The sequence below is a fragment of the Oncorhynchus masou genome, chromosome 14 (genome assembly GCF_036934945.1).
Source record: "Oncorhynchus masou masou isolate Uvic2021 chromosome 14, UVic_Omas_1.1, whole genome shotgun sequence".
Lineage (NCBI taxonomy): Eukaryota > Metazoa > Chordata > Actinopteri > Salmoniformes > Salmonidae > Oncorhynchus > Oncorhynchus masou.
Genome location: NC_088225.1, coordinates 34,560,460 through 34,573,665, shown reverse-complemented (window position 1 = coordinate 34,573,665; position 13,206 = coordinate 34,560,460). Strand labels below are relative to the sequence as shown.

Sequence of the window (13,206 nt, the reverse complement as noted above, 5' to 3'; positions counted from 1 at the left end):
TTATTAAATGGTGCTTTGTATCAGTCATTCTACTACTGTATAGCCTGGTTGTTGTTATTAAATTGTGCTTTGTATCAGTCATTCTACTACTGTATAGCCTGGTTGTAGTTATTAAATGGTGCTTTGTATCAGTCATTCCTCTACTGTATAGCCTGGTTGTTAGTGTTGTTATTAAATGGTGCTTTGTATCAGTCATTCCTCTACTGTATAGCCTGGTTGTTAGTGTTGTTATTAAATGGTGCTTTGTATCAGTCATTCTACTACTGTATAGCCTGGTTGTTAGTGTTGTTATTAAATGGTGCTTTGTATCAGTCATTCTACTACTGTATAGCCTGGTTGTTGTTATTAAATGGTGCTTTGTATCAGTCATTCCTCTACTGGCCTGGTTGTTAGTGTTGTTATTAAATGGTGCTTTGTATCAGTCATTCTACTACTGTATAGCCTGGTTGTCAGTGTTGTTATTAAATGGTGCTTTGTATCAGTCATTCTACTACTGTATAGCCTGGTTGTTAGTGTTGTTATTAAATGGTGCTTTGTATCAGTCATTCTACTATAGCCTGGTTGTGTATAGCCTTTGGTTGTATAGTGTTGTTATTAAATGGTGCTTTGTATCAGTCATTCTACTACTGTATAGCCTGGTTGTCAGTGTTGTTATTAAATGGTGCTTTGTATCAGTCATTCTACTACTGTATAGCCTGGTTGTCAGTGTTGTTATTAAATGGTGCTTTGTATCAGTCATTCTACTACTGTATAGCCTGGTTGTTAGTGTTGTTATTAAATGGTGCTTTGTATCAGTCATTCTACTACTGTATAGCCTGGTTGTCAGTGTTGTTATTAAATGGTGCTTTGTATCAGTCATTCTACTACTGTATAGCCTGGTTGTTGTTATTAAATGGTGCTTTGTATCAGTCATTCTACTACTGTATAGCCTGGTTGTTGTTAGTGTTGTTATTAAATAGTGTTGTTATTAAATGGTGCTTTGTATCAGTCATTCTACTACTGTATAGCCTGGTTGTCAGTGTTGTTATTAAATGGTGCTTTGTATCAGTCATTCTACTACTGTATAGCCTGGTTGTAGTTATTAAATGGTGCTTTGTATCAGTCATTCTACTACTGTATAGCCTGGTTGTCAGTGTTATTAAATGGTGCTTTGTATCAGTCATTCTACTACTGTATAGCCTGGTTGTCAGTGTTGTTATTAAATGGTGCTTTGTATCAGTCATTCTACTACTGTATAGCCTGGTTGTCAGTGTTGTTATTAAATGGTGCTTTGTATCAGTCATTCTACTACTGTATAGCCTGGTTGTCAGTGTTGTTATTAAATGGTGCTTTGTATCAGTCATTCTACTACTGTATAGCCTGGTTGTAGTTATTAAATGGTGCTTTGTATCAGTCATTCTACTACTGTATAGCCTGGTTGTTGTTATTAAATGGTGCTTTGTATCAGTCATTCTACTACTGTATAGCCTGGTTGTTAGTCATTTCACTACTGTTGCCCGGTTATTAAATGGTGCTGTATCAGTCATTCTACTACTGTATAGCCTTTGTCATTAAATGGTGCTTTGTATCAGTCATTCTACTACTGTATAGCCTGGTTGTCAGTGTTGTTATTAAATGGTGCTTTGTATCAGTCATTCTACTACTGTATAGCCTGGTTGTCAGTGTTGTTATTAAATGGTGCTTTGTATCAGTCATTCTACTACTGTATAGCCTGGTTGTAGTGTTGTTATTAAATGGTGCTTTGTATCAGTCATTCTACTACTGTATAGCCTGGTTGTCAGTGTTATTAAATGGTGCTTTGTATCAGTCATTCTACTACTGTATAGCCTGGTTGTCAGCCTGTTGTTATTAAATGGTGCTTTGTATCAGTCATTCTACTACTGTATAGCCTGGTTGTCAGTGTTGTTATTAAATGGTGCTTTGTATCAGTCATTCTACTACTGTATAGCCTGGTTGTTGTTATTAAATGGTGCTTTGTATCAGTCATTCTACTGTTGTTGTCTGTCATTCTACTACTGTATAGCCTGGTTGTTGTTTTTAAATGGTGCTTTGTATCAGTCATTCTACTACTGTATAGCCTGGTTGTTGTTATTAAATGGTGCTTTCTATCAGTCATTCTACTACTGTATAGCCTGGTTGTTAGTGTTGTTATTAAATGGTGCTTTGTATCAGTCATTCTTCTACTGTATAGCCTGGTTGTTAGTGTTGTTATTAAATGGTGCTTTGTATCAGTCATTCTACTACTGTATAGCCTGGTTGTTGTTATTAAATGGTGCTTTGTATCAGTCATTCTTCTACTGTATAGCCTGGTTGTTGTTATTAAATGGTGCTTTGTATCAGTCATTCTACTACTGTATAGCCTGGTTGTTGTTATTAAATGGTGCTTTGTATCAGTCATTCTACTACTGTATAGCCTGGTTGTCAGTGTTGTTATTAAATGGTGCTTTGTATCAGTCATTCTTCTACTGTATAGCCTGGTTGTTGTTATTAAATTGTGCTTTGTATCAGTCATTCTTCTACTGTATAGCCTGGTTGTTGTTATTAAATGGTGCTTTGTATCAGTCATTCTTCTACTGTATAGCCTGGTTGTTGTTATTAAATGGTGCTTTGTATCAGTCATTCTACTACTGTACGAAACCTTCAGCCCCGCCCCTTGGCCGGCAGTGGGGTACTAGAGGTGGTTAGCGTCCCGTTCCCTGGATTGGACAGGGCACTATAGATACTTCACGTTATCTCGGTATAACCAGGACCGCTCGCGTAGCCCTGCCTCTCTTTCTATATCGAAGCGTTGTCCGCGTAGAGAGGTCTTTTGCCTTGTCACTCTCAACGGTCTAGCTCTAGCTGGGATGTGTGAACCCCACATTTATCCTCTAGTCTCTTTGTTTCACCACTAATTGGTCCTTGAGTTATTATTAAGCACTAGTCCTACCAGTCTCTATATGATTTCCCTGTGGTTGAGTGTTTCCCCTCTGTGATGTATCTAGTTTAAAGTGTGAAGACCTTTAGTCAACTTAGTCTCACTACTCTGCCCGTCGGCTATGTATCGCTTGGAAAATAAAACTTAGATAGATCGATAAGACAATTAAATGAATCACTACTGGACACACCTTCCTCCTTGTCTTTTAATGGTAACTCATTCTGTCATAGAGCATTGATCCATGTTTCCAGTGTCCCGGTAGCGGGGAGTGTCAGAGTTGTTATCTCCCGTGCCGTTAACTGTCTTTGAGAGAACATTTTACTCGAGACAAAATACGACTACCGTTTATTTTTGAAAACACTCTGTTTTTTGTCTTTTACAATCAAACACACTTCAAAATACACAATTTGTTGCTCGGTCACACACAGCGTTAATCAAAAACATGCAAATGCCTTAATGCTCTATAAAATGCCTGGTACAATAATAACACTTATCTCTATATTAAATGCTATAATAGTTCTTTAATTACCTTTGAGAGATGACGGGGAGACCCACGAGATCAGGAGCAGAGTTTCAATCGGTCAGAGTAATTTCTGAATTTAGTTAGGTTGCGACTCCCCTCTACTGTCTGAAAGGTTGACTTTGAGTCGGTGGTTTACTAAATTTAGAGATTCAAGTTAGACTGGAGAGATCAGAGATTCTCCGCTGAGCTACCGCACAGTATCTGTGGCGAGAAATACCTAGCCGGGATGAGCAGCTCAATCAATTAAGATATTTTGCATCCTGATTCTGCCAGGCGAAAGGCACTCTGACGACAAAACTACTGTCCAATAGCTAAACGGCAAGAGCCCAAGTTCCAGCAAGTTAGAATCTGTAAGTGATTTGAGTCAGGTGGCAATTACCCGAAGTCAAATGGTTGTCTAAATGAATTCAGAATTCAAGAAGTCAGCGCCAAAGTAATGGCAAATGTCTCTTTATATACCTTTTGATTCTCTGCACCCGATCCGCTGCCCCTCCCCTTCCCTCAGAGCAGAGAGGGTGATGACATATCTTACAACAGGAAATACTTTTCTTACAGTGCATATATGGGCCTCTGTTTATGACAGAGCCTATTACTCTAGCAACAATGAGGAAACACTTTTCTTACAGTGTGCATATGGGCCTCTGTTTATGACAGTGCCCTTACTCTATCAGCAATGAGTCTATCAGCTGTTCCCATTCAGAGGTGTCACTTGAGGCAGAGGGTGATTCTTCCTGACACCAGTCAGGTTCAGTAGTTGGTTGGCTTGAGTCGTCTTCTGGTGGCTTTGCCCAATCCGGTATTTCAGTAGGCGAGTCATCTCTGTCTCCACCCTTGGTGGGTGAGACAGAGGAAGAGGACCAGGAGGTAGATCCATTTGGCGTTTTACTACAATCAGTGTTCCATAACATCAGTGTTCCATAACATCAGTGTTCCATAACATCAGTGTTCCATAACATCAGTGTTCCATAACATCAGTGTTCCATAACATCAGTGTTCCATTACATCAGTGTTCCATTACATCAGTGTTCCATTACATCATGTTCAGTGTTCCATAACATCAGTGTTCCATTACATCAGTGTTCCATTACATCAGTGTTCCATTACATCAGTGTTCCATTACATCAGTGTTCCATTACATCAGTGTTCCATTACATCAGTGTTCCATTACATCAGTGTTCCATAACATCAGTGTTCCATAACATCAGTGTTCCATAACATCAGTGTTCCATAACATCAGTGTTCCATTACATCAGTGTTCCATTACATCAGTGTTCCATAACATCAGTATTCCATAACATCAGTGTTCCATAACATCAGTGTTCCATTACATCAGTGTTCCATAACATCAGTGTTCCATTACATCAGTGTTCCATTACATCAGTGTTCCATAACATCAGTGTTCCATTACATCAGTGTTCCATTACATCAGTAAATGACTGGTAAGTCAAAGGTAACACGCTCCTGAGTGCGCACTAAGGCATCTCAGAGCTAGAGGTGTCACTACAGACCCTGGTTCAGTCCCAGGCTGTATCACAGCGGTCTAAGGCACAGCATCTCAGAGCTAGAGGTGTCACTACAGACCCTGGTTCAGTCCCAGACTGTATCACAGCGGTCTAAGGCACAGCATCTTAGAGCTAGAGGTGTCACTACAGACCCTGGTTCAGTCCCAGACTGTATCACAGCGGTCTAAGGCATCTCAGAGCTAGAGGTGTCACTCCAGACCCTGGTTCAGTCCCAGGCTGTATCACAGCGGTCTAAGGCACAGCATCTCAGAGCTAGAGGTGTCACTACAGACCCTGGTTCAGTCCCAGGCTGTATCACAGCGGTCTAAGGCACAGCATCTCAGAGCTAGAGGTGTCACTCCAGACCCTGGTTCAGTCCCAGGCTGTATCACAGCGGTCTAAGGCACAGCATCTCAGAGCTAGAGGTGTCACTACAGACCCTGGTTCAGTCCCAGGCTGTATCACAGCGGTCTAAGGCACAGCATCTCAGAGCTAGAGGTGTCACTACAGACCCTGGTTCAGTCCCAGGCTGTATCACAGCGGTCTAAGGCACAGCATCTCAGAGCTAGAGGTGTCACTACAGACCCTGGTTCAGTCCCAGGCTGTATCACAGCGGTCTAAGGCACAGCATCTCAGAGCTAGAGGTGTCACTACAGACCCTGGTTCAGTCCCAGGCTGTATCACAGCGGTCTAAGGCACAGCATCTCAGAGCTAGAGGTGTCACTACAGACCCTGGTTCAGTCCCAGGCTGTATCACAGCGGTCTAAGGCACAGCATCTCAGAGCTAGAGGTGTCACTCCAGACCCTGGTTCAGTCCCAGGCTGTATCACAGCGGTCTAAGGCATCTCAGAGCTAGAGTGTCACTACAGACCCTGGTTCAGTCCCAGGCTGTATCACAGCGGTCTAAGGCACAGCATCTCAGAGCTAGAGGTGTCACTACAGACCCTGGTTCAGTCCCAGGCTGTATCACAGCGGTCTAAGGCACAGCATCTCAGAGCTAGAGGTGTCACTACAGACCCTGGTTCAGTCCCAGGCTGTATCACAGCGGTCTAAGGCACAGCATCTCAGAGCTAGAGGTGTCACTACAGACCCTGGTTCAGTCCCAGGCTGTATCACAGCGGTCTAAGGCATCTCAGAGCTAGAGGTGTCACTACAGACCCTGGTTCAGTCCCAGGCTGTATCACAGCGGTCTAAGGCACAGCATCTCAGAGCTAGAGGTGTCACTACAGACCCTGGTTCAGTCCCAGGCTGTATCACAGCGGTCTAAGGCATCTCAGAGCTAGAGGTGTCACTACAGACCCTGGTTCAGTCCCAGGCTGTATCACAGCGGTCTAAGGCATCTCAGAGCTAGAGGTGTCACTCCAGACCCTGGTTCAGTCCCAGGCTGTATCACAGCGGTCTAAGGCACAGCATCTCAGAGCTAGAGGTGTCACTCCAGACCCTGGTTCAGTCCCAGGCTGTATCACAGCGGTCTAAGGCACAGCATCTCAGAGCTAGAGGTGTCACTCCAGACCCTGGTTCAGTCCCAGGCTGTATCACAGCGGTCTAAGGCACAGCATCTCAGAGCTAGAGGTGTCACTCCAGACCCTGGTTCAGTCCCAGGCTGTATCACAGCGGTCTAAGGCACAGCATCTCAGAGCTAGAGGTGTCACTACAGACCCTGGTTCAGTCCCAGGCTGTATCACAGCGGTCTAAGGCACAGCATCTCAGAGCTAGAGGTGTCACTACAGACCCTGGTTCAGTCCCAGGCTGTATCACAGCGGTCTAAGGCACAGCATCTCAGAGCTAGAGGTGTCACTACAGACCCTGGTTCAGTCCCAGGCTGTATCACAGCGGTCTAAGGCACAGCATCTCAGAGCTAGAGGTGTCACTCCAGACCCTGGTTCAGTCCCAGGCTGTATCACAGCGGTCTAAGGCATCTCAGAGCTAGAGGTGTCACTCAGACCCTGGTTCAGTCCCAGGCTGTATCACAGCGGTGGTCTCAGTCACTCAGACCCTGGTTCAGTCCCAGGCTGTATCACAGCGGTCTAAGGCACAGCATCTCAGAGCTAGAGGTGTCACTACAGACCCTGGTTCAGTCCCAGGCTGTATCACAGCGGTCTAAGGCACAGCATCTCAGAGCTAGAGGTGTCACTCCAGACCCTGGTTCAGTCCCAGGCTGTATCACAGCGGTCTAAGGCACAGCATCTCAGAGCTAGAGGTGTCACTACAGACCCTGGTTCAGTCCCAGGCTGTATCACAGCGGTCTAAGGCACAGCATCTCAGAGCTAGAGGTGTCACTACAGACCCTGGTTCAGTCCCAGGCTGTATCACAGCGGTCTAAGGCACAGCATCTCAGAGCTAGAGGTGTCACTCCAGACCCTGGTTCAGTCCCAGGCTGTATCACAGCGGTCTAAGGCACAGCATCTCAGAGCTAGAGGTGTCACTACAGACCCTGGTTCAGTCCCAGGCTGTATCACAGCGGTCTAAGGCACAGCATCTCAGAGCTAGAGGTGTCACTACAGACCCTGGTTCAGTCCCAGGCTGTATCACAGCGGTCTAAGGCATCTCAGAGCTAGAGGTGTCACTCCAGACCCTGGTTCAGTCCCAGGCTGTATCACAGCGGTCTAAGGCACAGCATCTCAGAGCTAGAGGTGTCACTCCAGACCCTGGTTCAGTCCCAGGCTGTATCACAGCGGTCTAAGGCACAGCATCTCAGAGCTAGAGGTGTCACTCCAGACCCTGGTTCAGTCCCAGGCTGTATCACAGCGGTCTAAGGCACAGCATCTCAGAGCTAGAGGTGTCACTCCAGACCCTGGTTCAGTCCCAGGCTGTATCACAGCGGTCTAAGGCATCTCAGAGCTAGAGGTGTCACTCCAGACCCTGGTTCAGTCCCAGGCTGTATCACAGCGGTCTAAGGCACAGCATCTCAGAGCTAGAGGTGTCACTACAGACCCTGGTTCAGTCCCAGGCTGTATCACAGTGGTCTAAGGCACAGCATCTCAGAGCTAGAGGTGTCACTCCAGACCCTGGTTCAGTCCCAGGCTGTATCACAACAGATCTCAATAACGATCGGGAGGCAATCACAATTGGTCACAGCATCGTCTGGGCTAGAGGAGTGACCCTGGATCAGTCCCAGGGTAGGAAGTCATTGTAAAATAAGAACTGACTTGTCTAGTTAAATATAGGTTAAACAAAGGTTAAATAAACACATAAGAATAGATTGAATCATCATGTTGTGTTTGACACAGGGACACTCAAGAGGAGTCACTACAGACCCTGGATAGTCCCAGATGTATCACACACAAGACAGATCTCAGATAGAGGTGTCACTACAGACCCTGGTTCAGTCCCAGTGTATCACAGCGGTTACTGAACCATGATTAGAGTGAAACAGACATGTTGTCCCAGGCTGGAGGTCTACATCTCAGAAGGAGTCACCCTGGATAGAGATGTTTACACACAGGCAGAGATATTCTACATTGATGCTCCAGTGTGTCTTACTTGATTAGAGTGAAACATCATGTTGTGTTTGACACAGGGACACTGAAGAGGTCACCCTGGATAGAGATGTTTACACACAGAGAGATATTCTACATTGATGCTCCAGTGTGTCTTACTGAACCATGATTAGAGTGAAACATCATGTTGTGTTTGACACAGAGACACTGAAGAGGAGTCACCCTGGATAGAGATGTTTACACACAGAGAGATATTCTACATTGATGCTCCAGTGTGTCTTACTGAACCATGATTAGAGTGAAACATCATGTTGTGTTTGACACAGAGACACTGAAGAGGAGTCACCCTGGATAGAGATGTTTACACACAGAGAGATATTCTACATTGATGCTCCAGTGTGTCTTACTGAACCATGATTAGAGTGAAACATCATGTTGTGTTTGACACAGACACAAGAGGACACTGGATAGAGATGTTTACAGCGGTCAGAGAGATCTATTGATGCTCAGTGTGTCTTAAATGATTAGAGTGAAACATCATGTTGTGTTTGACACAGAGACACTGGATACCAAATATGAATCCCTGGATAGGGGGCTCAGTGAATGTGGAGGTGAATGTGATCAGGTGGGTCAGTGTGTCAGAGGAGACTCTGTAGAAGGACAGAGTGCCGGCTGGCCAGTCCAGATACACTCCTACTCTGTGGGGGCTGGAGGAGGGGACGTCTATGGTAGTGGGATTATTATTGTGCCAGGCAATGTAACTGTTGTCAGAGCAGTTCAGACTCCAGGACTTGTCATTCCATCCAAGATAACAGTCCTTAACCCCTCCTCTCCTGCTGATTCCTTTATATGTCACTCCTATATCAGCCCTTCTCCCACTCCACTCTACCTCCCAGTAACAGCGCCCAGTCAGACCCTCTCTACACAGCACCTGTCCACAGTCCTCAAATCTCTCTGGGTGATCAGGATACGGCTGCTCCTCTCTCCTACATGTCAACTTTCTGTTCTCCTCAGACAGAGAGAGGAGTCTGTTAATTGTGTTTAGGTCCAGTGTGAGATCACAGACATCTGATGGATGAAACCAGACACAATATTAGAAATCATCATCATTCACATTAGAATGTTAACTCACTTTTCATTAATTCATTTAATGTAGATGTTTCTAGGTATCAAAAGGAGAAGTTAAGGTAACTTGAGACTTGTTGAATGATCATATGTTATACTGTATGGTAATATAAAACACACTTATTCTTATTCACATTAACACACACACACACACACACACACACACACACACATTGTCAAATCAATTCTTTGTAAACTTTGGTGTCCCTGATTTCCGCTTCTGTAGAACTACAGCTGATATTTAATATGACCAAGTCAGTAATGATGGTGGTCTTTGACTTTGACTTTACTTGAATTAAGACTTATTCTTGGTAACATTCAGTCAACACTCACATTTTCTAAGCCCAGGTTTCATTGTGTACTCTCCACCATGTTCCACACTGTAGCGGTAAGCAGAAGAACAGACAGTCATTGAGTACACGGATACACACAACTCATACACACACACACACACACACACACACACACACACACACACACACACACAGTCAGCATATAACTTTGTCCAAGTGGTGGTCAGAATGTCTTTCTTAACCAGCCTGATAAGTCAAACATATCTGATATGAACATTGACATAAACCCTCTACATACTTGAGTTTCTCCAGTCTGCAGTGTGGATCCTCCAGTCCAGCAGAGAGCAGTCTGACTCCTGAGTCTCCTGGGTGATTGTAGCTCAGGTCCAGCTCTCTCAGGTGTGAGGGGTTTGACCTCAGAGCTGAGACCAGAGAAGCACAGCCTTCCTCTGTGACTAGACAGCGTGACAGCCTGCAAAGAGTCAAATCATATTAAAATCACACTGCTATTATTTGGTGGTGAAAATGGAGAGGCATTTGTTTCTAAATATGCAGGTACATCAGTGTCCTGAAACCTGCCATATCTATTCATAAATTAATGTATCATTATTGGAAATAACAAATTATCAAAGTATTGCCTGCAGATAGAAAAATGTTTAGTACAAACATTTGAGTAGACTGACCAGACCAGTTTAAAAAGCAGTATCAGTCAAAAGACAGACGGTGAGGAATCAGATTTAGATTGTATTGAGTATTCAGTCCACACCAGAATAATTTTATATATAAGTGAGTAGATAACATGTTTCTAAACAATAATACATGAATCCTGAATGTCTTTTGGCTACAACAAAACATGCTAACCTCTCACCATTATCAATAACAGAGACTACAACAAAACATACTAACCTCTCACCATTACCAATAACAGAGGCTACAACAAAACATGCTAACCTCTCACCATTACCAATAACAGAGGCTACAACAAAACATGCTAACCTCTCACCATTACCATTACCAATAACAGAGGCCGCATGAGAGCTACAACAAAACATGCTAACCTCTCACCATTACCAATAACAGAGACTACAACAAAACATGCTAACCTCTCACCATAAATAACAGAGACTACAACAAAACATGCTAACCTCTCACCATTACCAATAACAGAGACTACAACAAAACATGCTAACCTCTCACCATTACCAATAACAGAGGCTACAACAAAACATGCTAACCTCTCACCATTACCAATAACAGAGGCTACAACAAAACATGCTAACCTCTCACCATTACCAATAACAGAGACTACAACAAAACATGCTAACCTCTCACCATTACCAATAACAGAGACTACAACAAAACATGCTAACCTCTCACCATTACCAATAAGAGAGACTACAAAACATACTAACCTCTCACCATTACCAATAACAGAGGCTACAACAAAACATGCTAACCTCTCACCATTACCAATAACAGAGACTACAACAAAACATGCTAACCTCTCACCACTACCAATAACAGAGACCACAACAAAACATGCTAACCTCTCACCATTACCAATAACAGAGGCTACAACAAAACATGCTAACCTCTCACCATTACCAATAACAGAGGCTACAACAAAACATGCTGACCTCTCACCATTACCAATAACAGAGGCTACAACAAAACATGCTAACCTCTCACCATTACCAATAACAGAGGCCACAACAAAACATGCTGACCTCTCACCATTACCAATAACAGAGGCCGCAACAAAACATGCTAACCTCTCACCATTACCAATAACAGAGACCACAACAAAACATGCTAACCTCTCACCATTACCAATAACAGAGGCTACAACAAAACATGCTAACCTCTCACCATTACCAATAACAGAGGCTACAACAAAACATGCTAACCTCTCACCATTACCAATAACAGAGGCTACAACAAAACATGCTAACCTCTCACCATTACAATAACAGAGACTACAACAAAACATGCTAACCTCTCACCATTACCAATAACAGAGACTACAACAATGCTAACCTCTCACCATTACCAATAACAGAGGCTACAACAAAACATGCTAACCTCTCACCATTACCAATAACAGAGACTACAACAAAACATGCTAACCTCTCACCATTACCAATAACAGAGACTACAACAAAACATGTTAACCTCTCACCATTACCAATAACAGAGACTACAACAAAACATGCTAACCTCTCACCATTACCAATAACAGAGGCTACAACAAAACATGCTAACCTCTCACCATTACCAATAACAGAGACTACAACAAAACATGCTAACCTCTCACCATTACCAATAACAGAGGCTACAACAAAACATGCTAACCTCTCACCATTACCAATAACAGAGGGGGTCTGATCGTTGTGCCTCTGTAACTTTCTCATTCATCATTATTCTTGATTCATTCCTGATTATTCATCATCATAGTAGCATCCACATGAATGTAGAAGTGTTCAGAAACATCTTCTATTCTTACTGACAATACAAGTGAAGTGACTCCAAAATGACAGGACATTATTCACCATTCAGTTTCTATTAGGAAAACATCTAAAACACAACCAAGACAAACTGCAAATTAATTAAACAAGTTAGTAGAATCACAAGCCTGATGTAATCACTGCAGGCATGGAATATGTGACCAAATACTAAACTTTTGACAAAATTAATTTAAATTATTAAGACTTCTTTAAATGGATACATAACTCCTTTCTTAACGAGCATTAATTAACCTCAAATAAAAGGTGACATTCTGTACTGTCTCCTAATATGAAACATTATATCTCAAATCCAAAATGCTGGAGCATAGCACCACATTTAAAACTGTAAGCTTCACCGTCCAAACACATATGATGTGGACTATGTGTGTCTGGTAAACACATGTGGATCTGGTGAACAGTTACCACTTGTTGACCAACTACAGGAATACTGACCTCAGAGTCTCCAGTTTACAGTGGGGATTCCCCAGTCCAGCAGAGAGCAGCTTCACTCCTGAATCCTTCAGGTCATTGTTACTCAGGTCCAGCTCTCTCAGGTGTGAGGGGTTTGACCTCAGAGCTGAGACCAGAGAAGCACAGCCTTCCTCTGTGACTCCACAGCCTGACAGCCTGACAAAGATATCATCATGACTTCACAAACACACTGTTCATTTAACACCAGTAGTGTAGAAGGACAATGGCAGATGCATTTGGTTAATTATCCAAAGCAACATATAGATTCATTTTCCATCTCCTAGAATTGTGTGGTCATTTTGTTATATTAATGTGAAAATCAATGCATTTATTCAATATATTTTTCAATATAATATTATATACATATTATAATACATATTTTTCTCTAAACTGAATATTTCTTCCTGATGATTAGTTCTTATATGTCATGT

The 13,206-nt window shown here is 43.1% G+C and overlaps 1 protein-coding gene across 1 annotated transcript in view; it reads right to left on the bottom strand.

The window, feature by feature from the left end:
- Positions 1-8,878: 8,878 nt before the first annotated feature.
- The window catches only part of LOC135553883 (NACHT, LRR and PYD domains-containing protein 3-like), a 36,642-nt gene continuing 32,314 nt past the window's right edge, over positions 8,879-13,206 (bottom strand). Inside the window, exons 6-9 of the mRNA XM_064985810.1 lie at positions 12,758-12,931; positions 10,099-10,272; positions 9,841-9,887; positions 8,879-9,450 (exon numbers count right to left, since the gene is read on the bottom strand). Coding sequence (XP_064841882.1) covers positions 8,879-9,450; positions 9,841-9,887; positions 10,099-10,272; positions 12,758-12,931 — 967 coding nt within the window. The remainder of the gene's footprint in view (positions 9,451-9,840; positions 9,888-10,098; positions 10,273-12,757; positions 12,932-13,206) is intronic.